This window comes from Protopterus annectens, chromosome 9.part0, assembly GCF_019279795.1.
Source record: "Protopterus annectens isolate FY-2018-M chromosome 9.part0, PAN1.0, whole genome shotgun sequence".
Taxonomy (NCBI): Eukaryota; Metazoa; Chordata; order Ceratodontiformes; family Protopteridae; genus Protopterus; species Protopterus annectens.
This window is the reverse complement of record NC_056743.1, coordinates 1519234749-1519262731: the sequence shown is the minus strand read 5'-3', so window position 1 is coordinate 1519262731 and position 27983 is coordinate 1519234749. Positions and strand designations below refer to the sequence as shown.

The 27983-nt window shown below is 45.3% G+C and overlaps 1 protein-coding gene across 2 annotated transcripts in view; it reads right to left on the bottom strand.

Moving 5' to 3' along the window:
• VARS2 (valyl-tRNA synthetase 2, mitochondrial) overlaps positions 1-27983 on the bottom strand; it is a 1808135-nt gene that overhangs the window by 447610 nt on the left and 1332542 nt on the right. For both annotated transcript variants that reach the window (XM_044084462.1, XM_044084463.1), the window contains exons 19-20: positions 24425-24495; positions 23952-24077 (exon numbers count right to left, since the gene is read on the bottom strand). In XM_044084462.1, the coding sequence (XP_043940397.1) occupies positions 23952-24077; positions 24425-24495 (197 nt within the window). The remainder of the gene's footprint in view (positions 1-23951; positions 24078-24424; positions 24496-27983) is intronic.

The window sequence follows — 27983 nt, the reverse complement described above, 5'->3', positions numbered from 1 at the left end:
CCCAAACAGTAGACACAGCTACTGTGGCTATCGGTCAAAGACATTTTCTGGGAGCACTTCATACATTTTTTTAAACCCAGAGGGTTTGTGCTCCTTGCTATCCTTAGACATTGCAACCCACAAGCAATCAGCTGGAAAGAGAATGACTGAGGACTAGGTCCTCTAACTAAAACGGGCCTAACCCTGCAGACGAATTACACGAGGACTGGGTCCTCTGAGTTAAACGGGCCTAGCCTGGTGTAAGATAGAAAAAGTACAGTTTTGTACCTACCATAAATGTAGATGTTCGAGTGTTCACCCTGCTGCAGTCATCACACTTGGGTTATCCTGCCATCAGGTGGTCCCGCAGTTGGCCTGAGTTCCAAAGTCTTGGTCCGGCGTCGGTTGCTGTCGCTTCTTCCCTGACGTCAGTGCGCCAGGGGTATACAAGAGGCATCCGATGCCATTTTCTTCAGTTTTTCTTGCCCAAGATGTCAGGTGCCCCCCCCAATAGGAGGTCACTGCATATTGCCAATAAAACATGTAAAGACTATACAAAGCATACCTTCAGCTATAAGCAAATACACCACAAAGGTTGTATCAGATAGAAAGGCATAGAAAGGTTCAGCTAGGTCAGAGGGGGTGGAGGGAGGGAGGGTAACCTAGACTGCAGCAGGGTGAACACTCGAACATCTACATTTATGGTAGGTACAAAACTGTACTATGTTCATCGTGTTACCCTGCTGCAGTCATCACACTTGGGTTGAATCCCAAAGCTAAGGAAGGGTGGTGGAGTTAAACAGGGTTACAGGAAGCTAGTAGGCCCTACAAAACTGCAGTGGCAAAGCCAGCTCTAGTCTTAGAGTATAGGGGTAAGTGATAGTGTCTGGTGAAGGTGTGCACTGAACTCCAAGTTGCAGCTTCCAGAATATCCTTGGTTGGTACCCCCCTGAGAAAGGCTGTAGATGTAGCTGCAGCCCTGGTGGAGTGGGACCTAATGCTAGCAGGAACCAGTTTTCCATGATGAGTGTAGCAGAAACGTATACAATGTCCTATCCATTTTGAAATGGTCTGTTTTGAGATAGCTTTTCCTTGTGATGCTGCAGCGTAGGACACAAAGAGCTGGTCAGATTTTCTGAAAGCCTTAGTTCTATTCAAGTAGTAATGTAGTTGCCTGTGAATGTCTAAGGAGTGCAGGAGCCTTTCTCCTTTGTTCTGGGGGTTTGGGAAAAAGGTGGGTAAATGTATGGCTTGGTTTAGGGCCACACTGGATACCACCTTTGGCATAAAGGAGGGGTTAGTTCGTAGAGAGACTCTGTCTTGATGGAAAATGAGGAAAGGCTCCACTGCCATTAGTGCCTGTAGCTCTGAGACTCTTCTGGCTGAAGTTATTGCTAGCAGTAGGTCAGTTTTCCATGATAGAAACTTTAAATCAGTTGAGAAAGCCGGTTCAAAAGGCGGCAGTGTACGTTTTTCCAGAACAAAGTTGAGATCCCAAGTTGGTGTTGGTGCTCTCCTGGGCGGTCTTATGTTCTTGGCCCCTTTGAGGTACTGTCTTAGAAGTGGATGTGAAAATAAAGGAGGATCCATGTTGTAGTGAGCTGAAATTGCTGAGGCGTGGGGATCTTAATAGATGAAAAGGAAAGTCCTTTGTGCAACATTTCAGTTAAATATTGTAGAATCTGAGGAATGTCTGGCTGTAGAGGATTTTGGCCTTTAGCCTGGTTCCAGGCACAACATCTTTTCCATTTGTCTGAATAGGTTTTCCTGGTGCTGGGCCTCCTGGCCTCCAGAATGACATCCATAACAGCTTTAGATAGAGGAGTTGGCTGGTTGTTTAGGTGATTTGCCATGCAGCCAGATTTAAAGTCTTCAGCTGGCTGTGCAGAATCTGACTGTCTTGCTGGGTGAGCAGGTGAGGAATTTGTGGTAAAATACATGGTGGGCCATGGGCCATGTTCCTTAGTATTGGGTACCAGTGCTGACGTGGCCAGTCTGGAGCAATGAGTATCATTTGTGGCCTCTCTAATCTGACTTTCAGCAGCACCTTTGCTAGAAGAGGCAGTGGAGGGAAGGCATACACTGTCAATGTTTTCCAACTGAATGTGAGGGCGTCCACTTTCCAAGCTTGTGAGTGAAATGTCCTTGTGCAAAATTTTTGAAGTTGGTAGTTTTGGGGGTTGGCAAACAGATCTATGTCTGGGTGTCCCCGTTTTTGAGTTATCATTGCAAATACTTGTGGATCCAGTTTCCACTCGTGGGGATCCATGATGTTTCTGCTTAGGTCGTCTGCCAATGTGTTTTTCTTTCCTGGCAGGAGTTGTGCTTGTAATTGAACTTGGTAAGTCAGTGCTGTGTTCCACAAGGTCATTGCTTGCCTGCATAGAGGGGTAGGAGTGTGTACCCCCTTGCTTGTTTATGTATCACATTACTGTGGTGTTGTCTGTCTTTATAATTAGCTGTCCTGGGTGTAAGAGGTCCTTGAAAGCTGTTAGGGAATTCTGTACAGCTAGCATTTCCTTTTGATTGATGTGCAGATGCCTTTGATTTGTAGTCCATTTGCCTTGAATGCACTTGTCCTGCCATGTGTGCTCCCCAGGCATAGTCCGATGCATCTGTTGTTATCATTTGCCTGGCTGTGGGTAAGGTAAAAGGCTGACCCTTGTTGAGGTGACCTGCCTGTGCCCACCATAGAAACTCCTGTTGAAGGCAGGAAATGAGTGGTGGTATTGTTTCCAAGCTGTGGCTGTGTTGAGACCATATGCTTTTCAGGTACCATTGTAATTTCCTCATGTGCAGTTTTGCAAATGGTATTAGTAGAATGCAAGATGCCATGAATCCCAAGGCCTGCAGAATTTTTCTTGCAGGGAGTTGGGTCTTTGTTGCCATTATTTTGAAGTATTGAGTTAGTTGTAGTTGCTTGTCTGGCATGAGATAAGCCATCTGGGCCGTTGTATTCAAGCTGGCACCCAGGAATATTATGTTCTGTGAGGGCACTAGTTTTGATTTCTTTTCATTTACTGTGTACCCTAGGCAACTTAGAAGGTGTTTGACAAACGCCAGATGTTGTAAGAGAATGTCCTTGCTTTATGCTTGAATAAGGCATTTGTCCAAGTATGGGTATATTTGAATTCCTCTTTGTCTGCAGTATGCGATTACTGTTGCCAGGCATTTTGTGAAGACCCTGGGCGCAGTAGATAAGCCAAAGTGCAGTGCAGAGAATTGATAATGGGTTGAACCTGCAATGAAATAATAAGTTAAGTACTCACCATAACGTTCCATCTGAGTAGGTGACTTCATTTGTCTGCAACCTTTGGGTCTTGGATCCGAGCCGGCAACTTATTTTACAGCTTATGGATCTGAGCTCCTAGGTCCTCCCCTTACCCATAATCCCCTGCCAACCCTGACTGACCTCAGATCAAGTTTGCCCTTATACCAAATGTCAGACCAAAGTGTCCCAAAAGGGACCAAGAAAGGACATACGAGAATTGACTTCTGAAGGCCAGGGGGAAGGAGGGGGGGGGGATGGTTGCAGACAAATGAAGTCACCTACTCAGATGGAACGTTATGGTGAGTACATAACTTCTTAATCTGAAGTAGGGACTTCATTTGTCAGCAACCTTTGGGACAGAGTCCCCAGCTACCTGAATCTTGGGCGGCCATCATGGAAAGATGTTCCGGAGCACTGCGGAGCCAAAGGATGCTCTCCCTCTGGAAATAACGTCCAGCTTATAATGAGTGATAAAGGTATGAGATGAGGCCCAAGTGGCTGCAGAGCAAATATCATCCAAAGATACTCTAGATCTAAAGGCAGCAGAAGTAGATATGGAGCAAGTAGAATGCGCCCGTACTCCCTGAGGTGCGAGCCTCCCCGAAGTTTCATAGGCCAGAAGAATACACTGTGAAATCCATCGTGATAAGGTGACCTTAGAAATAGCTTTACCCAGATTGAATTTGGCAAAAGAAATGAACAACTGATCTGATTGTCTATGACCAGCAGTCCTATGAATGTAAAAGCGCAGTTGTCTGTGCACGTCTAAGGAATGCAGCTTGTATTCTCCTTTATTCTGGTACTTAGGGAAGAAAACTGGCAGGTTAATGGACTGATTAATATTGGTTTCTGAGGCCACCTTAGGAAGAAAGGAGGGATTGGTCCTGAGGTACACTCTATCCTGATGAAAAATCAAGTAGGGAGGTTTCGCACAAAGGGCCTGAAGTTCGGAAACTCTTTTCGCTGAAGTGATGGCGACAAGGAACGCCGTTTTCCAGGAAAGATATTTAAGTTCGGCCGAGGCAGCTGGTTCAAAGGGGGGAGCAGTCAAGGCTTGAAGGACTAATGATAGATCCCAAGGGGGTACCGCTTCCTTGACAGGAGGTCTGAGTAGGAAGGTACCCTTGAGGAAGGTTTTACATAATTTCACAGTCCCACATGGTAATGAGAGATGGCTGCTAATTGAACCTTGATCATAGAACAGCTAGCTCCCCGCTGAAAAAGTCCGGTGAGGAAATCCAAGACGGACGGCAACGAAGCCGTGAAGGGATCTATGTTATGGTGTTCCGCCCAGATGAAGAAACGCTTCCATTTACTGCGATAGACTTTTCCAGTGGAAGGCTTATGTGCTGCCACCAAGATGGCTTTAACTGGTGAGGAGATGCCGGGAGTCCTGACTAAGAGTGGAACTGGAGCAGCCAAGCTGTCAGCTTCAGGTTGTCCAGATTCGGGGTCGGAAGGCCTGAGGGATGGGATATTAGATCCGGAAGAGGATCCAGAATCCAGGGAGGATTCACCAGATGAGACCACAGGTAAGGGAACCAAGTTTGACGAGGCCAGAATGGGGCAATGAGGATCATTCTGCTCCCCAACCGAGAGGCTTTCTGTATTAGTTTCAGCATCAGGGGTAGAGGAGGATAGGCATAAAGTAGACTGGGAGGCCAAGCATGCACTAGAGCGTCTCTCGGGGCTTCCTCGAGGGGGGGAATCAGAGCGAAGAAGCTGGAGCATTTCGTGTTTGAGGGAGTGGCAAAAAGATCCCAGCAGGGTTGCCCCCATTCGGCAAAAATCCACTTCGCTACCTGGGAATTGAGAGACCACTCGTAAGGGGAAAGAATAGTGCATCTGAGCTTGTCCGCCAGAATGTTGGACCATCCCGGAATGTGCGTTGTGATAAGGAAGCGGTTGGTGGAGATCGTCCATTCCCACACCCTCATGGCCTCTCGACAGAGAGGGTAGGACCTGGTTCCCCCCTGTTTGTTGATGTACCAGACAACTGACATGTCGTCATCTGTATCGCAATAGTTCCTACGGGGAGAAGGTTCTGAAGTGCTTGCAACGCCAACAGCACCGCCCTCCTCTCCAGAACGTTGATATGCAAGGAGGTCTCTGTGTCGTTCCACGTCCCTTGGGCCGTTCTGACTGAGCAATGCCCCCCCCCCCCACCTGAGGCGAGAGGCGTCCATGGTCACCGTGGCAAGGGGAGGCGGCGTGCAGAAGGGTCATCCCGTATGAAGTTCCGGGGACTGGAGCCACCATAAGAGGGCCCTCCTGCAAGCCCTGCTGAGTGAGATAGGATGGCTGAGGGGGAGAAACTGAAAAGACCATTGGACTAGAAGAGTCCACTGTAGCACCCTCATATTCAGACGAGCGTACGGAAGAAGAGTTATTGCTGCTGCCATGGAGCCTAGAGCCCTCAGGACCAATTCCGCCGGTGGGGCTTTTAATTGGAGGATGGCCCGCACATGAAGTCCCAGGTTTTGAAGTCGCTCCGAAGTGAGGAACGTTCGCAGACTTCTCGTATCTATTTTGGCTCCTATGAAATCTATCACTTGTGTTGGAGCAAGAGAGGATTTGTCCAGGTTGATCGTAATGCCTAGATGGGGAGCTAGGCGAAGAAGGTGATTTCTGGCTGCGCAGAGTAGATGCCTTGTTGGGGCGGACAGGAGCCAGTCATCCAGGTACGGGAAGACGTGCATTCCCTGGAGTCTCAGGTGGGCCGCTATCACTGCTAACACTTTGGTAAACACCCTGGGGGCTGGGGACTGGCTCCACTGTGTCCGGCTCCTTCCACGCCCTGGTGGTGATAAGGTCCACCAGGGGGTCGGCTGGAGGGGACACCCAAGAGGTAGACGGGCCTGCTTCAAATGCCTCCAGGAACACAGACTCGTCGGAGGAAGCCTTGGGGGCAGACCACCCCCCCCCCCCTGATCCGGAGCATTTCCATGATGTCTCCAAAGGAGACATCCTCGGGGGTGACCTTGGGGAGCCTTCCCCTTCATCCAAGTCTGTGTCCCCTGTTAAGGATTCAGGGGAGTCCACGTGTCTCCTCTTACACTTATGCTTGCGAGGCACTTCCTCGGGGGGACTGTCCGAGGAAGTCTCACCAGCAATATCCTGTTCCAGTGAAACAACCTGGGACATTGAAGCAGGCTGTCCCTGTGGCCGGGTGATGGAAGCCTGGCCCAGCAGAGAGGGAGTGCAGGGTAGAGCCGATGCAAGGACCGAGGGTCTGGATGCTCTCAACAGAGCCCTCTCCACTACATCGAAGGCCGAGGGGGAGCCTCTCTCCCTGGAATCCGAAAGCCGGCTCCCACTCGGATCCGATTAAGGGATCGGAAACGGTGCCGAGGCCACCGGGTCCGAAGGACCCGTGTGCTCCGACCTGGATGGAGCCGAAGGCACACTGACTCCCTTGGATCCGAAGCTCGGCCCACGGCTCCGAGAGGTCAGATCCGACAAAGGACCCGACAGACTCGAGGGCAGGATCGGATCCGAAGTACCCAGTACTGTCATCCGGTCCAAGTCTGCATCAGAAAGACTATAAGTAGATGTCGACGAGGCTACCGAGGTGGGCCGGGAATGCCGCCTCAATGACCTCGATGGAGATTGGGTCTCCTCCTCCTCGGGTCCCGGGGAAAAGCAAGGGGATCGGATCAGAGGAGGAGAGGACCTGGAAGCCGTGGAGGGAGAAGCCTGCTTAGCTGGGGGGGGGGGGCGAAGCGGAGGCCTCGGCCTGCCGCTTGTGGTGCTTCTCCCTCCTTTTCTCCCTCCTGGCCTCCCTTTCCTCCGGCATCTTAGTGGGAGTTTGAGTCCCGGCCAGGGGAAGGGGGGCCATGAGTGGCTACCACCAAGGGCTGAGGAGGAGCCACAGGAGTACCGGAGGCCGAAGCTGGATCCGGGGGCAAAAGTCCCGCCAGAACCAACTTCGACCTCCGCTCTTTCAGTGCCCTGGGGTTGAACACTGCGCAGATGGAACACCCTGAAGACAGGTGTTCAACCCCAAGGCACCGAACACACAGAGTGTGGCCATCCACCGGTGAAAGCTTATGGCCACACTCGGTGCACTTAGAAAAAATGGGCTTTGGGGCCTCTGACATTTTTCAAAGAAAAAAATAACTACACAAACACACCAGGCCCCAAAACACAAGCAACACACACACACTCTACGAACCAGCGAGGGGAGGAAATACACTAAAAAAGAATAAAATTAACAAAAGGGGATCCTAAACACACACACTATTTAAGAACTTAAAGATTTTCTGTTTTAACAAGTTTTTTCTCTAAACTTATCTGAAAGTCGCCAGGAGCTCTGCAATCCAGCTGTCTCTTCTAAGAGCGGCAAACTAGATCTGAGGTCAATCAGGGTTGGCAGGGGATTATGGGTAAGAGGAGGAGCTAGGAGCTTGGATCCATAAGCTGTAAAATAAGTTGCCGGCTCGGATCCGAAGTCGGATCCAAGACCCAAAGGTTGCTGACAAATGAAGTCCCTACTTCAGATCGGAGGTATCTTCTGCAATTTTGTCTGATAGGGACATGCAGGTATGCCTCCTTGAGGTTCAACGTTACTAGCCAAGCCTTCTTGCCCAACATGGGAAGAAGCTGCTGTAGTGTTAGCATCTTGAATTTGTGTACTTGCAAATAGGTGTTTAGAATTGAAAGGTCCAGAATGGGTCTCCACGCTTTGTCCTTTCTGGGGACTAGAAAGAGTCTTGAGTAAAATCCTAATCCTTGTCCTTGCTCCTGTGGAGGTACCTGTTGAATGGCTCTCATGTCCATGAGGGCTGTAATTTGTTTTTGTGCCTCTGCCCATTGATTTGGTGGCAGGTTTGGCATTCCTTTTATCCTGGCAAGGTGTGAAAGTGAATCTGTATCCTTGTGAGACAATGTGTAGGACCCATTTGTCTTTTGTGATGATGTGCCAGATGTTTGCAAAAAGTGCTAATTTTCCTCCCAAGGGAGCTGCCAAGAGAGTTTTGCTTGGCAGTTTGAGGGTAAAGTCAATGTGTTTGTCTTCTAGTAGTTTGGGGCCTGTCTTCTCCTCCTTTCTGGGTAGTGGCACCCCACTAGCGAGGTTTGTAAGGGTCTTGTGACTGACCTCTGCCCCTTGGGCATCTGTATTTGCCCCTCTGTGGTCTGTCAGAAGCTGGAAATGACCAATTTTTTGTTGGCCAATTTCGGCTGAAACGAGGGGGTTGTACCTGTAAAAAATCCTTGACCGTCTGCACAGACTTTGCCTTATCCTCCATTTTCTTTAAAACCTCTTCAGCTTTGACACCAAATAATACATCCTGCTGTAAAGGTGCATCTAATAATTTTGCTTTAACATGATCAGGCAGGGTTTGTTCTTTTAACCAAGCATGTCTACGTATGAGCTTCCAAAGAATCAAATCCACATTGTAAAGTATGTTTGCCCACCTGTTCAGCTGCATGCAACAGATCCTACATTTCCTTGAATTCAAACTGTTCAGAATGCATGCTCATCTTTTGTTTTAATTGAGACATTAGGAATTGCTGATATTTCAGCATGTAAAACTGACAATTTAATGCTCTCATAGCAAGAGTAGCTGAGGTGTATACCTTCTTTCCCCACCTATCTAGTGCTCTGGAGGGTAAAGTATTTTTAGCCATAGAAGCCTTAGCCCCTGTGGGACCCTGAGAAATTGTTTCTGGGTCAGCAACAGGGCTTTTATAAAGGAATTTGTGTGAGTCAGTTACTCTGTAGTATCTGTCTGTTTTGGCTGGATCAGGAGGTAGAGAGTCTGGATTTAGACTAGATTCTAAGTAAATATCATCCACAATGACTAAAACTGGAGGGATAGCCAGAGGTCTGTGCTGGGGAAGTACAAGGAACTCTCGGAGCCTTTTCTTTGAGTCGGAGTAGTCCTGGCCTTCCCAGTGGAAATGTTCCCTCATGGTGTGTAAAGTTTCCCGAAAGGAATAGTCTTCAGGGGGAGATGCTGAGGGGATAGAGTCTTCAGCATCAGAATCTTCATAGGGGGGAAGGGGGGAATCCTGTTCCTGAGAGGAGTCTGAGGAAATTGAACCCTGGTCAGAAGAGGCATAATCCTCGTCTTGTCTTGGCCTTTTGTCTGGAGGGGGTTGGGAATCCCTGATTAGGGTAATCAAATCTTCAGCCATCTTAAGCATATGTTTCTTAGGCATGGGGCCTAGAACTGGAGACTGATGTACAGTCTTTTTAGGTTTTAATGGAGTTTTAAGTTTAGCATACGATTTAATGGTGAGTGTAGTCGGTCTGAAGACACCTTCTGCAGCCGAAGGTGTTTCCACTGTACCGGGTTCTCCTTCTGTTAAGGTGTCGGTAGGGTGTAATGAAGATGGATGCGTCTCGGTTTGACAATTCGAAGCTGTCTGGGGCTCCAATTCTGCGGTAGTCAGGGGCTGCGTAGGCGCCTCACTGAAAACCGGCGAATCGGCAACAGGCCCAGCAGAGGCCACGGAGTCTGGCCTGGTTCTTGGCTGTCTGTCCCTGTCTTTGCGTTTTTTATGCATGCCAGTCATCAGTTGCTCCGACGGCATGGTATAATTAAATTTCCTACCAAAGTAGTGTCAAGCGAAATCAAAACGATGCTTGATAGTTCGTTTATTGATCCTAGCACAAAACCGACAACCAGTGACGTCGTGGTCTGGGCCTAGGTAAGGAATACAATAAGAATGGAAGTCCTTATGAGGTATTTGCTTCCCACAAGAAATGCAATTGTTAACTTTTTCTGACATCGGTATGAGGCAAGAAAAGGTTCCCCAATGGGGTACTTAGCTTTATTGAAGACTTCGGACTGAAATTCGATTCGAAAATCTCAGGTGTCGGCTGACAGGCACTTGCGAACTGCTTCTGCTTCAGGCACCGTGCGGCAAGAAAGACTGAAGAAAATGGCGTTGGATGCCTCTTATATACCCCTGGTGCACTGATGTCAGGGAAGAAGCGACAGCAACCGACGCTGGACCAAGACATTGGAACTCAGGCCGACTGCGGGACCGCCTGATGGCAGGATAACCCAAGTGTGATGACTGCAGCAGGGTAACACGATGAACATCTAGATTTCCCACTAGACAGATGCAGTCACACAGGAAAATATTTTAAATAAAATACAATAGAAGTAACACGAGGACTAGGTCCTCTAAGTTAAACGGGCCTAGCCCTGTGAAGAAAAGGGTCTTCTAATTCAAACTGACCAAGAAGGCACAACACACACACATGCTCAAGGGTAGCAAATCAACAACTGTAAGAAATTAAGACTTTAGTGGGTCCCCACTAAAGACCACCAGTCAACAATAATCGCTTGACAGGAAATAATCAATAGGAGACCCTATTGATTAAAAACGGCGAACTCGCCAAACTAATTCTCTAGACAAGAGAGAAAAAAAAACGCAAATGTGTCTAACTACTGAAATACAGGAGACTACTATACTAGTCACACAAGGCCACAAGGCAATTTAGGTAAATCCTAACTGCAAATAACAGGAAAAAAGGCGAAACCACCAAAAACTAACGGTTTAGGTAAAACGCAATTGCGCCTAACTATTAGTACACAGGATACCACTAATAAGGTCACGCAACAACCACAAGACAAAGATAAAGTCCTATAATGTATATATTCAATAACTATGCAAAAAATACTGGAAAAATGAAATTTGCAAAAACTTGGCCAGAGCCAAGAGAAGCACATCCGAACTCGTCGATGCAGCAAACAAGATCTGGCTGGTGCACCATGGGATACCTGCTTAGCTACGAGCCAACCAGAAGTCTTCGAGCTTGAAAATCGGCTGAGTCGGAACCCATATGTAAAAATGAAGGTGAGATTGGACTACCTAACATGATCATATTATGCAGTGATGCCCACCCAAACTTTGTCCACCCACTCCCTCTTTACTGTAATAACCTACTAAAATTTTGAAAATCATATCCATGAATATTCAAAATATAGTAATCAAAATCTCTGAATTTCATTCCTGGATCACTAATTACTCCCCAGGCATTATTATTCTTACAAAAACTTGGCTTGAACAACATACAAAAGACTATGAATGCATCCCCCCTTGACTATACTATCATCCGCTCTGATAGATTAAATAAAAAAGTGGTGGTGTAACAATTTTGTTCTCTAGCTATATTTCTCTCTCTCCTTCTTGTATCTTTTTCTATTTCTCTACTTAAACTCATCACTGCTGAGATCCTTCTCTCTCACTGTAAATTAAATGAGCATAAAATGCTATGTATAACTGCCCTACATATTTCCCCAGGAAATAACATCCCTATTCTGGAAGACATCCTACACTGGGTATCTAGTTCCATTCCTCATGAAATAATTCTTGGTAATGACAATATTAACTGACAAACCTTCACATCAAACTACCCTTTCACTAGTATCAATCTATATGGTTTAAACAAGCCATAATTTCCTATATTCACTTCAGAAAAGCTAATAGAACTGGGACTATTCTGGACTGGATCCTAGTCTCAAATCCAAACATTTACAATTCTCCAAAAACCCTCCAAGACTCCCTCAATAATCACCATCCCACCTATGTTTGGAGGCTAGCAACTTACCATATCAAACAGCACATTTATAAAGAGTGCCACAACCTCTCACATTTCAATTCCAAGACCTTTAACAATATCCTTAATAACATTAATTGGTCCATCCTCTATTCTGTAGTACTGGACAATGACGTTCTAAAATGTTATACAATATCTCTTGACATCCTCAACAGCCTTGCTCCTATAAGAAAAAAAAGAGAGAAAAACTCACCCAATCACCTTGGCTATCACCTTCTACTAGACAACTGATGTGTAAGAGAAGTAAAGCTTGGAGAAATTGGCAAAATTACAAATCTCAAGCTTACCTACAGACCTACAAACAACTTCAAAACAAGAACAAAATACAAGCTACTGCTGGTAAGAAATATTACTACTTCAATCCACAGGATAACCAAAAACACAACCCCCAAATAGCTTGGTCCGCTATCAAGAAAATATTATACCCTGGAACACCTAGTACCCATAACCCTTGTCCAGACATTTTGCCCTTAGAAACTGCTTCTAAATTTAACTCCCACTTTATAGACTCAATAGCCATCCTCACCCAAAACTCCCTACAGAATCCTACCACCCCCGACAAACTTCAAAACTCTAACAATGCCATTTTCAACATAAAATCCATTTCTACTTCGTATATAAAAATTTATTACACAAATTCAAGCCCTGCTCACCCTCTGTGGACACTCTCCCATATGAATATAAAGATTGCTACCCCCTCTATTACCTATCCAATCTTTATCTTGATCAGTCGATCCATTTGAGTGTCATATGTGCCATCTCGCTGAAAAAAAATTTACATCATTCATCTTCATAAAGGGAGAAACTCCATTGAAATACCCAACTTCAGACCAATTGCGATCTTGTCCCTTCTTTCCAAGATCTTAGAGAAATGTATTCATAAACAACTTTTACAATACTTACTCCAAGAAAATCTATTAACCTCTACCAAACACTGCTTTCACACAAATCATACAACAACTGCCCTTCTTGCCTTTTTCGACATCATTAAAGCCAGGGATCACAACAATTTAGTTTCTTCCCTCTTTTTAGATCTGTTTAAAACTTTCCATACAATCTCACATACCAAACTACTCTCAAAAATGTTGCTTTAGGCTTTTCCGGTACAACAGTCACTTGGTTCTTTAGCTACCTATCTAACTGGCTACAATCAGTTAAATGTGTCTCTACTTACTCATCTTTTCTCCCAGTTAATATAGGTGTCCCACAAGGCTCTGTACTTGGCCCTCTCCTTTTTAACATACTTATAAATGATCTGCATACATCCTCCCAACAAGCTACACTTATACAATATGCAGATGACTTCACTGCACTGTCATTTGCTCATCTAATAGTCCTTCCCAGTTACAGTCTATCACTCAGCGAGCTTTCAACTCTATTGAAAACTGGCTCAGTGACAATCAGCTTTTCCTAAATTCAAATAAAACAAAAACTGCTCTTATTTCTCCCCAAATCCCAAACACACACAAAAGACACATTCAAAATATCTTGTCTCAACAATACTGAAACTGAAGTTGTACCTTACACAAAGTTACTTGGTGTCATAATAGATGATCAACTGAAATATGATCTTCATATTCAAAAGTGATAAAAACAACACACCAAAATTTTGGCATGCTCTATAAATCAAAAAGATTCCCTACCAACTCCTCAAGAGTTATTCTAACCAATACATACCTCCTTCCTTCATTACTATATGCCTCACCCATTTTCACCAAGATTCAGATCTCCCTAAATCAAAACTTGAGCTCAAAGTACATAAATTGGCAGCCAAGTCAGTCGTACAACTCCCACTACTGCTCTGCCCTCAGATATTTAAACTGGCTGGAGTTATCTCACTACCTCAAGTTCATCCAACTCCTCTTTGCTCATAAAATGGTATACAAATCCTCATCCTGCCCAGCAGCCAGCACCATTCTTAATCATAACCTCCTTAATAGACCTTTTCGCTCATCTTAGAAACACCTCCTTGAAATCCATAAACCAAAAAATCTACTGGTCACTGCCTATATTCCTACTCAATAGCCAGGTCTGGAACAGTATTCCTACAGATGTTAGAGAAATGCCATGTAGTCACACATTCAATCTCTAAAGAGATTTATCCTTAACTCCTGGCTCTAGATATGTGTTACACCTCTACCCATTACTCCTTCTTTCTCTTCCTCTCTCTCCCCTCTCTTCCTTCTCTTTCCCCTTTCCTTTCTTCTCTTCTCTTATTAGTCAAAGCACCAGTTACTTCTCCAATATCTCTGTACTTTAACTCCATTTCCTAATCTCCCCCCAATTGCAAAATCTCTTTTCTTTTTCTTAATATTTTGCCCCTTATCTAAAATGATTGACATCTTTACCATTGGTTATCACTACTGACTGTACTTTACTAGGTGATCAATATCCTATGATTGTTGTTTAATATTCACTGTATGATTTTCTGATCTGACTTTATTTATCCTCTGTGTCGAGGCTACTGTTTATTACTGCACTTCACATGATAATTATTAATTGAACTATGTATGTTGGAGATTTTCTCCCTGGGCCTCCACTGAAAATGGGATTCATGCCCAGTTGGACTTTCTTGGCAAACAAATGCCAAATACATAAAAATAAACCGTTTCCTGACCTCCTTTTTTTCTCTCTCTCTTCTTAGTCTTACTTTTTTTCTTTCTCTTTTCTATCCCTATCTTTAATTCTGTCTCTCTTCTTGTCCACCAGTTTCTTTGATAGAGAAGGTAAAGATGGGGAGGTACCACAGAGCAGCCGGAAGCATTCCTTTCAGTGCTAGCTTGGCTCTGCGGTCTGCCAAGGCTCTGAACACAAATGCAGCACAGGCTTGGCAATCTGAATATGGGGGGGGGGGGGGGTCACACAAAGACAATACACACAACTATGTGAATCTTGGAAGGAAGGCATTCATGGCCACACCCCTAACACTTTCAGAAGCTTGAAGTCTTATCAATAATCTGAAAAACAGGCACAGAAGAAAAAAAATACATACATATACATGGGTCTATGTCTGAAGGTAGAAAGTTCAAAAGACTGAAAAAAGAAGTTATGTCCTTACCATAACATTCCATGTGGAGTGTTCATCTCGCCTTTGTTCTTACACATGGGTTTGGAGCCGATCCTCGCCTCCGAGTCGGCCGAATTGCAAAGCTCTGAATCTCAGAGAAGCTCGAGACCAGTCCATATCCCACAATCCTCCCTGCCATTACTCAGATCTAGTTTGCAAACAAACCAGACCAAAAGATCCAACACCTCCGGTGCTAGAAGTATACACTCTCTTCAGCCATTCAGAGACACTCTCTCACCACATCAATAACTAATGGTCTAAACATATATCCCATGATACACGGGACCATATACCCCGGAAGGGGTCAAGACACGTTGATCAGACTCTAATCCTACCAGTTCTTCCAAACACGTGGGGAGGGAAAGGGAGGGAATGTAAGAACAAAGGCGAGATGAACACTCCACAAGGAACGTTATGGTAAGGACATAACTTCTTTATGCAAGAGTGTTCAATCTCGCCGTTTGTTCTTACACACGGGTAGCGTCCCTAGCTCCGTCACCCCGAGTGACTCATGGAAGAACGTTCCTAAGCACAGTGGAACCAAATGATGTCCTGTCCTTGGAGACTTTGTCCACTCTATAATGAGTGATGAAAGTATGTGGCTTAGACCACGTGGCTGCTGCACAAATAGTGTCCAAAGGCAAACGAGCTGCATGAGCTAAGGAAGTGGAGACGGATCTGGTAGAATGGGCCTTAGGTTTGGTGGGTAAGGATTGATTTGATTTAGAGTATACAAAGGTTATACAGTCAGCAAGCCGTTTAGATAGTGTAAGTTTAGTAATTGCCATGCCATTTTTATCGTCTGCAAATGCGACGAAGAGCTGATCCGTTTTCCTGTAAGCTTTGGTCCTATCCAAATAAAATCTTAATTGCCTGTGAACATCCAACTTGTGCAACATATACTCCAGTTTGTTAATATGGTTCTTGAAAAAGATAGGGAGTTCTATAGACTGGTTAATATTCATAACTGAGCATACTTTTGGAAGGAAAGATGGATATGTACGCAAAGAGACCCTGTCTGGATGGAATATCAAGTAAGGTGGTCTGACTGATAATGCTTGCAACTCTGATACTCCACGAGCTGAGGTCACGGCGACGAGGAACAGCGTCTTCCACGATAAGAACTTTAAGAGACATGACGAAGCAGGTTCAAAAGGTGGCAACATGAGTTGCGACAGCAACAAATTCAGGCTCCATGGAAAGAAAGGTTTTCTGACAGGCGGCTTAAGATGGAAGGTTCCTTTCATAAAGGCCTTACAAAGTCTGTGACACATAATGGGAGAACCTTCCTCACCAATATGGAAGTTTGATATGGCCGCCAACAGTACTCTTAGCGTGGAAGTAGAAGCTCCTTCGTGAAAAAGGATAGATAAGAATTCTAAAATTTTATGTAGAGGAGCTACCAAGGGGTCTAAGTTTTGGCTAGATGCCCAGTATACAAAGCGTTTCCACTTGCTCGTATAGAGTTTAGTAGTGGAAGCTTTATGAGAAGCAACCAGAATGTGTTGAACTGCCGGGGGAAGTAGATGAGACCTGGCTAGGCAGGGAAGCGGAGCAGCCAAGCTGCTAGTTTGAGGGACTGTAGAGACGGGTGAGGAACTCCCGACAAATGGGTCAGTAGATCTGGTACTGGGTCCAGAATCCATGGTTACTCTATTTGATAGGCTCGAAGAAAGGGGAACCATATTCGACGAGGCCAGAATGGGGCTATGAGTATTATAGTCCTTTCCAGGTTCCTGGCTTTCTGTAGAAATCTGGGAATCAAGGGAGTAGGCGGAAATGCATATAGGAGACCCGGGGGCCAATCGTGTATCAGTGCGTCCCTGGGGACATCCCCCGGAGGGGGTAGAAGGGAAAAGTAGCTTCTGCATTTTGCATTCAACAGGGAAGCAAACAGATCGCAGCAAGGCTGGCCCCATTTGCGGAAGATCTTTTCCGCCGTCTGTGGATTGAGGGACCACTCGTGAGTTAACAGGATGGCTCTGCTCAACCTGTCCGCACTGACGTTGGATGACCCCGGGATGTGCATTGCTATCAGAAAGCGACCCGTGGACTCTGCCCATTGCCAAATTCTCATGACCTCCCTGCATAACGGGTAAGACCTGGTTCCCCCTTGCTTGTTTATGTACCAGACTACAGACATGTTGTCTGTCTGAACTGCTACTGTTCCTAGAGGTAAGAGGGCTTGGAAGTGTTGCAATGCCAGGAACACCGCCCTCAGCTCCAGAACATTTATATGTAGAGTGTACTCCATGCTGGACCATTCTCCTTGGACTGTTCTTCCCTGAAAAAGGCCCCCCCCACCCTATCAGGGAAGCGTCCGTGGTTATTGTGGCTGTTGGACTGGGTAGAACGAACGGATGACCCATAGTGAGGTTCTGAATGCACACCCACCATGAGAGGTCCCGTCTGCAAGAGTCTGATATCCTGATCTCGTGCGCTAGGGGTAGGTGTTGGAAAGACCACTGCGCGAAGAGCAGCCATTGTAGGATCCTCATGTGTAACCTTCCCATAGGAACTGCAATTAGTGCGGCTGCCATCAGTCCCAACACTTTTAACACCAGTTTGGCTGGGGCTTTCTTGCTGACCAGAAGAAGAACCTGCTGTTTGAGGGTTGAGGCCCTTATTGGAGGGAGCTTTAGTAGTGTCGATCGTGTATTTAGGTCTGCTCCGATGAAGGAAATACACTGTGAGGGCGATAAGCAAGACTTTTTGAAGTTTATGGAAATCCCTAAGTGGGAACAAAGGCTGACTGTGTAGTCTCTGGCTTGCAATAGACGACACTCGGTGGTGGCGGTGAGGAGCCAGTCGTCCAGATAGGGAAACACCTGGAATCCTTGTCGTCTCAAGTGAGACACAACTACTGCCATGCATTTGGTAAATACCCTGGGGGCTGAGGTGAGACCAAAGGGCAGAGCTCGAAACTGAAAGTGACTGGCTCCCAGCCGGAAGTGCAGGTGATCTCTGGACGGTCTGGCCATTTTGATGTGGTAGTACGCGTCTTTGTGATCTATAGAACACATCCAATCGTCCTTCTGTAAAAATGGAAGGATCGATTGAAGCTTGACCATTCGGAACTTTTCCTTCTTCACAAAGGTGTTGAGATGGCTGAGATCTAAGATCGGTCTCCTGTCCCCTGTCTTTTTTGGAACTAAAAAGAACCTTGAGTAAGTTCCGGATCCTCTCTGGTCTGCCGGGACTGGTTGGATGACTCTGTTTTCGAGCAGCTTTGAAATTTCTACAGCTGCTGGATTTTGCAGACGGGGTGGCACGTCTGGAAACCTTCTTTGTAGAGGTGGAGTTGATGTGAAGGGGATTTTGTATCCTCTGGTTATAATGCTTTTTACCCAAGAATCCGAAGTAATATTTAGCCAGGCCAGTGGGTATAAAGCCAAGCGACCCCCGACTGCCTCCAGAGCAGGACAGCCGGGCCTCCCTTAAGGAGTGCTGGAAAGGCTTCCCAGGGACGGAATCCCTGTTGCCTTGGTTATGCGGACCCCCTCTGCCGCCGGGGCGGCGTCTTCCATTTCTACCCCCTCCTCTGCCTCTGGAGGGGGTATCACTCTGTGTGGTCTGGAAAGATCCCGGATTCTTACGGAACCACATTTTTCCGCCTCGTTGCCCTTTGGGGTACGGTCTAGTAGGAGCAGAAAAACGGACCCCAACAGCAGACAGGGTCTTTCCCTCTTGCTCACACCGAGTGAGAGTCTCCTTAACCTTGGGCCCGAAAAGTGTGGCACCATCAAAAGGGGCATTGGCAAAGGAAGACTTGAAGGCTTCTGCAAAGGAGCACAGCCGCATCCATGATTGTCTTCGAAGAGCAATCGCTGAAGCTGCAGCTCTACTCGATCCCTCGGCTGCATACGAGATGAGCCTCATGGATGAGTTTACTATGGAGGTGAGGGTGCTAAGTTGTGCCGTTACTTTCTCTGAAACAGCAGCATCTGTGTTACCCTGGAGGGTATCTGTCAGCTCCTTGATGAGATCCCTCTGCAAATGTGTGAAATGAGTCAAATAGTTTAGCGAACGCATGGAAAAAGTCGCTGAACTAAAAATGCGCTTCCCATATCTGTCCATAGTCCTAGAATCCTTATTGGGAGGATGAACAGATGAGGAAGACTCAGACATCTCCTTTTTCGTGGCTGCCGCCACCACCATAGCGTCGACAGGAACTCCCTTGGTGAGATAAGATTAATCTTGGGGGGCAGTGATGAACTTGTTTGGTTTCCTAGGGACTGGTTCCACTGTATCAGGTGCCTCCCATGCCCTTCGAGCAATCAAATCCATTAATTCATCGAAGGGCGGAGTCACCCAGGAGGTAGAAGGTTGAGCCCCAAAAGCCTTCAGCAGCACCGACTCATCCTCAGTGGGGGCTAGGGATTGCCAATCACCCCTCTGTTTCAAGATCTCCAGGATGTCTGCAAATGACACATCCTCCGAGGGTGATTTGGGGGACCCCTCTGCCTCATCCAAGTCGGTGTCAGACGTTAGAGATTCCTGTGGGGAATCTATGTGCCTCCTCTTGCACAACAGTTTCCTCAGGACCTCATCAGAGGGGGCTTCTGGTGAGGCCTCCAAGGAACAGGGGGAACCCTCTGGGGGTGGCTGAAGCAATGGGGCTCTACGCTTGGGATGGATCGTGGGAGCAGAAACAGAAAGTGGCCCTTTTGGGGAAGGAGAAGATTCCCCTGATGATGTGGTTGTCTGTGCAGACAATACTTTCCTCATAAGGTCAAAGGCCCCCGAACCCCTGGCCGAGGGCTCCCCCAGTTCCGAAGAACACGGGAGCATCCCAGACCCAGGTGCTGTGGGCTCCGACCTAGAGGACAGAGCTGAGCCAGTCTGTGCCGAGGCCCCGAGAGCGAGAGTCGGCACCGACAGGTCGGTACGACTCTCGGTCCCGGAACCGAGGAGAGACCGTCGGTTCTGCGACTCCCCTATCGGTTCCGAAGGAGTCAAAGTCAATGGTGTCGATCATGCAATGGACGGTTTCGGCACAGAGGGCTCCACTATCATCAGGTCATCCTCTCCCGGCTCCGAGATCTGGATGGGTCTCGAAGGAGGACCCATTGGAGATATGGGGAGGCCTTCTAGTTTCGACACCAACTGGGAGGAAACTGCAATTAACTTGGAAAGGGCCGTGTTTTCCATGAGTTTCTGCATGACACGATCCACATCTGTCTCAGATAAAGGTCTGGAAGAACGAGTCGAAGGAGCCGAAATGGCACCGACCGAAGAATGGACGGTGGTGGCAGCTCCAACACCGGTTCCAAGATCTGGGGCTCAGGAAAAGATAAATGTTCGATGCTCGGCCCCGAGATCTGTGGAACCAGCGAACGAACCCTAGAAGATTAACTCGAAGCCGATGACATGGGCTCCGACATCTTCGACCCCTTCGAGGATTTAGAAGCCTGATCTGACTTGTCCAAAGCCTCTTGAAAGGCAGGTTTCAGTAACCCTCTGTCTATGAGCTTCCTGCGTCTATCTGTCATGACCCTCCCGCTAAAGGAATGGCAAATAGAGCAATACTCTTGAAGATGGAGAGGGTCAAGACAGTAGACGCAGGAAGCATGATTGTCAGTAATGGACATTTTCTGCCCACACTGACATCTTTTAAAGCCAGATTTAGCTTTCTCTGACATGCTAATATAACAACACTTCACTAGGATAATGAGTAGAGAAAAACTGCTAAGACTACTAATCCTATATGTATATATACAAGTCTAGAAAGGGCTATATAAAATAAGACACTCACAAACCACACCCAAAGAAAGAAGGGTTAGGCCACAACAGGGTGCCTGAAGAAAAAACGATATATATATAAAACACACACACACAGCAACTTCTATAACTACCTAAGAAATATAAAGTTATATCAGGAAAAAAATCAGTAGCTTATCTGTAAATAGAAACCAATTATCAATTTTCTATCTGTTCCGAGCTCTCCTCGATCCGATCTGTTGCAGTGGCAAACTAGATCTGAGTAATGGCACGGAGGATTGTGGGATATGGGCTGGTCCCGAGCTTCTCTGAGATTCAGAGCTTTGCAATTCGGCCGACTCGGAGCCAAGGATTGGCTCCGAACACATGTGTAAGAACAAACGGCGAGATTGAACACTCTTACATTTCAAAATATCTACAACTCAAAATGTTGAAATCACTTTTAATAGTAGGGGACTGCACCCCCTCCTAATTATATATACCAACTCCAAGATCACACAACAGTGGAGAAGGGGCAAATTCCATTTTCAATATTTTGAGTTTCAGATATTTTGATTTTCAGTCTTTTCAACTTTAGATCTACTGAAGGAGACCCATAACTATACATAAATAAGCAAATACTCTACAAAATTCTAACACCCAAGTAAATGAACCAACAACACAGACGGAAATAAATTAAAGACCAAACACTGCTTAAGGTAAGAGTAGAGGAGAGTTAATCCCAAAATGTTAGCTGCAGAAAAAGGTGGGAGGAAGCAAAGCTCATACGCTCCCACTTTACAGAAAGATGTTTATTACACTATCAACTACAAAAAAATGGAAACTGGCAACATTAATATAGACTGGAAGACGAGGTTAAAAACTATAAGGCTGTAGCAACACAAAATTGTAAGCAACTATCACTTATCATAACAGGAGCTTTGGCAAATGCATCTGAGGAGAATTAGCTGTGCAGTGCATTGGTGGAGAGGAGAAGAGAAGTTTAGCTGAAGATTTTGAACTGCCGGCCCTGGTTCTGATCAGATCCATAACCCACAGTTAGAGGTGGACAGAAAAGACATCATCATAGGTTTGCAGACTGTTACTATGCTAACAACCTGGGGTTGGGGGGGTTCTAAGCTTAGCCAAGCTTTCCTGAAAGAATAACAATGTCTTGTATCCAAATAGGACATTAACGGCCAGGCATTTATAAGCTACCTCTGCCCATAAGGGACTTGGGTCCCAGGTCAGGTGTAAATTTCCTACTCCACTTCCACAGGTCTAGGTTGTGCTTAAACTGGGTAACAGATGAACTATGATTCACATGGGTGAGAAGCCTGTTTCATAGGAGGGGCAGTCTCAGGGACACACATCTGTCTCTCCAGAATGTTCTATTTAAGTTACAGACAAAATTCAGGTCCCTAGACTTCGCATTTCTGGTAGTCTTTGACTTACGGATATGTAGGAGATTCATATGTGTGGGGTTTGTGGATGCCTTGCAAGCCAGGCATAGATCACCCCTCAGCAATCTATAGGACACTGAGTAGACAGAAAGGGCTTTAAGGCACTGTGCCTAAGGCAGGCTTGTTACGATTTGCATTCTTTTTGTAAGGAACATTTGAGGTTGCTCTAGTTGCTGCATATACATACCAAAGGGAGCACTGTACTCCATTACTGGTCTGATAAGGGAGGAATACAATGGGATAATGACCACGATACCATGCCCTTACTTATAAGTTGTGCAACAAAAAAGGATTTCCTCACCACTGTGACTATGTGGTGCTCAAAGGTAATGCTGTCTACATGCGTACCCAGATCCCTGACCACTGGGTACACTCTTAGGGGCATATCATCATCATGGTAATTATCTGTGATGGTTGACTTCCCAAAGGGTACAATTATGCATTTCTGATTGAGTTTAAGACCATGGCTTTGATACAATTAGCTACTCGGAGAGACTGACCTTCTTGAAGAATGCTAGTTGTCTGCAGGGGGAGTGGATGACAACCCCCAGCTTGCAATCATCTGAATATTTAGTCAGCCATAAACCTTCAGTATTTGCTTTAATTTCAGTGAAACAGATACCAAAAGGAGTGGGTCCAGTACACAGCCCTGGGGGAGTCTGCTAGTGACTGGCCTCTTAGTGGCAGTGGCCTCACCTATTTTGACCTCCTGGGTCCTATCTTAATTAGTGAGCTTGTTAATAATGCCTGAGTGCGGATTAACATAATTTTTGCCACTCTGTCTCTGGATTCTACTTCACTATGTACATGGCTAAAATACTTTTCCTGAACTTCTGACCAGGTTTTCAATGCAACTAAGCCTGATACTTCATTCCAAAGTCACAAACATTGTTTACTCAGACAGACAGACACAATATAAAGACCTTTGCCACAAAGCAATATTTCCAATAATTCAGGAGTTGGGAAAGAAATATTATTTACTTGTCCTCAATCAGCACATGTATGACCAAGAAAATATTAGCAGCAGATGGCACAAATTAATATCAAACAGCAAAATATTGCAGGAATTCCGTCACTAAAAAACAGCATTCCTTTGATTTCTATTCCAGACTCTCAGACATTGGGCCAGCTTACAAGGCATTCCATTATTCAGAGCCTTAGCAGTTTTCTCCAAATCACACTGCTCCTGTATGTTGAATATGTTAGCTAGTTTGTTATACTGCTTGAAAAGTTCTCCATTAGCTTGATATTAACAAAGTTTGTCTTAGGTTGTATGTTCTACACAAAGGGGAAAAAACATGCTCAAGTTCAGATGCAGTGCATTCTGATCCATACCAGTGACACACAGATATGGTACCAGATACATAGAAGGATACCGGAATGTCACTCAGTTACACAACCCATGATCAATGAGGAAATGCTGCTCTGGATTAGCAGCCAGTCTCTTCCTAACAGATGAGAGCAAGAAGAGATAGAGGTTACGTATCAACCAAACTGGACTTCTGGCAGCAGATGAATGTCTGTAAAAGTTCAATGAAGGACTGTTTGCACCCCATTTGTGACATTACTGTAAAATCTGGGGCAAATGGTGTAATACTACTCTCTAAGGATGGATGACATCACAGACTCCTGCCTTCTGCCACTTGTGTTGACACTCATTTAATAATGTGATGGCAGAAGGGAAGCTCATTAAGATCTCTTAAAGGGGCATATGCTTTGCAGGTCATTGCTAAATCAAATGGAACACTTTAAGGAGAAAAAAAGCCACCAAGTTTACAATTCTTCTCTACTGCTGAAGGAGGAACAGTACTACATGAAATCTGACATGTGCCCATGTGGTTACTCTTGCATGCAAGTACGTGCACACCCACACACACACATTCTTATTTGTACCTGTGAAAATGGAAGCTGGCCTGTCAGCTGTTGTCCCAGCATTACCATTCGGGCAACCCAGAAAAAGATGAGGTCACTTCCTGTCTCCAAAATAGAGTTTGGGTAGAAATCCTTCAGATCTGCAGTCTGTAAAATTAATACAAATCCATGACAGAAGTACAGTCTGCATCAAACAGAGCCCCCCCCCCCCCAAAAAAAAAAACCTTCACACACTGCTTCACATGTCTATATGAACTTGTTCAACATAGAAGGCCAATCAAAGAACATAAAGCACACACCGTTCTTATTTTGTTAGTCAATAACTGACAAAATAAAACACTACTTTTGTTAGTATAACAGCTGTAGGATTACTCTGTGCAAGGAATGTTCACTAAATCAAATGCTGAAAATACATGCAGGACTGACAGCCATGTAACCAGTATGTAGAAATACAAAGCAAAATTCATTTTTTCTTTGATTTTCTGCATACATACCTCTTTAGGCCATCCTAGCATTGCAAAAGGAAAAAGTCCAGAGGAGAACCAGGTATCAAGGACATCAGGATCTAAAACAGAATGAAGTGTTTTGAATCTTTGGGTCTTGTGTGTCACATTACTTTGTATTAAAGTACTGTGTTATTTTCTCAGTGACACTTTTCTTTACTTTTACTTGTTCTTACTTGACATTTACCTACAAGCAATGTTAACTCATTAACAACTACGTGGTGTGGAATGTCACACCTCTATTAGGCTAGACATATCTTACACTACTGAGCATTTTTTAAACATTAAAAGCATAAAATAAACAAATGTAAATATTTTGTAAACAATAAAAGCTATTAAAACTGAACAAATATCAATGTTATCAGTAAGATGTATTCTTTACAGTGATAATAGTGCATTCATAGTATTTTCCATAAATACTGTAATATATTTATAATGCACACAAACCCCAAAATATACTTTTTGCAAACTTTCACAAATGTTCATATCTTGAAAACTGTACAACTTAAGACGTATTTTGTTAAAACATTTTTGTTAAACCAGACATAAGCTTTCATGTTTCACATGACAACAAAAACTTCCTGTACAAGTGTATGTTGATTGAGATCATCATCTTCTTTCGGTTGTTCCCGTTAGGGGTCGCCACAGCGGATCACCTGTTTCCATTTCTTCCTGTCCTCTGCATCTTGCTCTGTCACACCAACCACCTGCATGTCCTCTCTCACCACATCCATAAACCTTATCTTAGGCCTTCCTCTTTTTCTGTTACCTGGTAGCTTCATCCTTAGCATCTTTTTCCCAATATACTCCGCATCCCTTCTCAGCACATGTCCAAACCAACGTAATCTTGCCTCTCTGGCTTTGTCTCCAAACCTTCCAACCTGGGCTGACCCTCTAATATACTTACTCCTAATCCTGTCCACCTTCGTCACACCCAGTGCAAATCTTAACATCTTTAACTCTGCCACATCCAGCACAACCTCCTGCCTTTTTGTCAATACCACTGTCTCCAACCCATATAACATAGCTGGTCTCACTACCCTCTTGTAGACCTTCCCTTTCACTCTTACAGGTACTCGTCTGTCACAAATCACTCCTGACACTCTTCTCCACCCACTCCATCCTGCCTGTACTCTCTTCTTCACCTCTCTTCCACACTCACCGTTACTCTGAACTACTGACCCCAAGTATTTAAACTCACAACTTCGCCACCTCTACTCCTTGCATCCTCACAATTCCTCTATCCTCCCTCTCATTCACACACATATATTCTGTCTTAGTCCTGCTGACCTTCATTCCTCTTCTCTCTAGAGCATATCTCCATCTCTCCAGGGTCTCCTCCACCTGTTCCCTACTCTCACTGCAGATCACAATGTCATCTGCAAACATCATAGTCCATGGGGACTCATGTCTGATCTTGTCTGTCAACCTGTCCATCACCATTGCAAATAAGAAAGGGCTCAGAGCTGATCCTTGATGTAACCCCACCTCCACCTTAAACGCATCCGTCACTCCCACCGCAGACCTCACCGCTGTCACACTACCCTCGTACATATCCTGTACCACTCTTATATACTTCTCTGACACTCCTGACTTCCTCATACAATACCACAACTCCTCTCTAGGCACCCTGTCATATGCTTTCTCCAAGTCTACAAAAACACAATGCAACTCCTTTTGACATTCTCTGTACTTCTCTATCAACACTCTCAGAGCAAACATTGCATCTGTAGTGCTCTTTCCTGGCATAAAACCATACTGCTGTTCACTAATCATCACATCCCTTCTTAACCTAGCGTCCACTACTCTTTCCCATAACTTCATGCTGTGACTGATCAATTTAATCCCTCTGTAGTTACTACAGCTCTGCACACCCTTATTCTTAAAATTTGGTACCAAAACACTTTTTCTCCATTCCTCAGGCATCCTCTCACTTTCCAAGATTTCATTAAACAATCTGGTTAAAAACTCCACTGCCATTTCACCTAAACACCTCCATGCTTCCACAGGTATGTCATCTGGGCCAACAGCCTTTCCAATCTTCATTCTCTTCATAGCTATCCTTACTTCCTCCTTGCTAATCCATTGTACTTCATGATTCACTATCCCTACATCATTCAACCTTCTCTCCCTCTCATTCTCTTCATTCATCAACCCCTCAAAGTAGTCTTTCCATCTCCTCAACACACACTCCTCGCTTGTGAGTATGTTTCCCTCATTATCCTTTATCACCTTTACCTGCTGCACATCTTTCCTAGCTCGGTCCCTCTGTCTAGCCAATCGGTACAAGTCCTTTTCTCCCTCCTTAGTGTCCAACCTTTCATACAACTCTTCATATGCCTTATCCTTAGCCTTCGCCACCTCTCTCTTTGCCATGCAACTCATCTCCTTATACTCCTGTCTACTTTCTTCATCTCTCTGACAATCCCACTTCTTCTTTGCCAACCTCTTTGCCTGTATACTCTTCTGTACTTCCTCATTCCACCACCATGTCTCCTTGTCATCTTGTCGTCCTTCCTCTGTCCCGATGTGATACCAAGCACCTTTCTAGCTGCCTCCATTACTAGCTCTGCTGTAGTTACCCAGCTATTTGGTAACTCTTCACTGCCACCCAGTGCCTGTCTTAACTCATCCCTGAACTCCACCTCATAATTACCCTTTTTCAATTTCCACCATTTGATCCTTGGTGCTGCCCTCACAATCCTCCTCCTCTTCTTGATCACCAACGTCATCCTACAAACCACCACCCTATGCTGCCTAACTACACTTTCTCCGGCCACCACTTTACAGTCTCCAATCTTCTTCAAACTGGCCCTCTTACATAAGATATAATCCACCTGTGTGCATCTTCCTCCATTCTTATATGTCACCCTATGCTCCTCCCACTTGTTAAAATACATGTTCACCACAGCCATATCCATCCTTTTCGCAAAATCCACTACCATCTGACCTTCTGCATTCCTTTGTTTAACACCATATCTACCCATCACTTCCTCAGCCCCACTGTTCCCTTCACCAACATGCCCATTTAAATCTGCTCCAATCACCACTCTCTCACCCTTGGGTACAGTCATCACCACTTCATCCAATTCACTCCAAAATGTTTCTTTCTCATCCACTGCACACCCAACTTGTGGATCATATGCACTAACATTAATCATTACACCATCAATTTCCAGCTTCATAAACATCACTCTATCCAACACCCTTTTCACCTCCAATACACTCTTCGTATACTGTTCCTTCAGAATAACTCCTACGTCATTTCTCCTCCCATCCATACCATGATAAAACAATTTGAACCCACCTCCGATACACCTAGCCTTACTCCCCTTCCATCTGGTCTCTTGCACACACAATATACCAACCTTCCTTCTGTCCATCATATCAGCTAGCTCTCTCCCTATACCAGTCATACTGCCAACATTGAAAGTTCCGACACTCACTACCACAGTCCTAACCTTTCTCCTCTCTTCCTGCCTTCGGCCATGCCTTCTGCCTCTTCTCCTGTATGTTGATTGAGATACTGACAATTATTTATTTATTGACA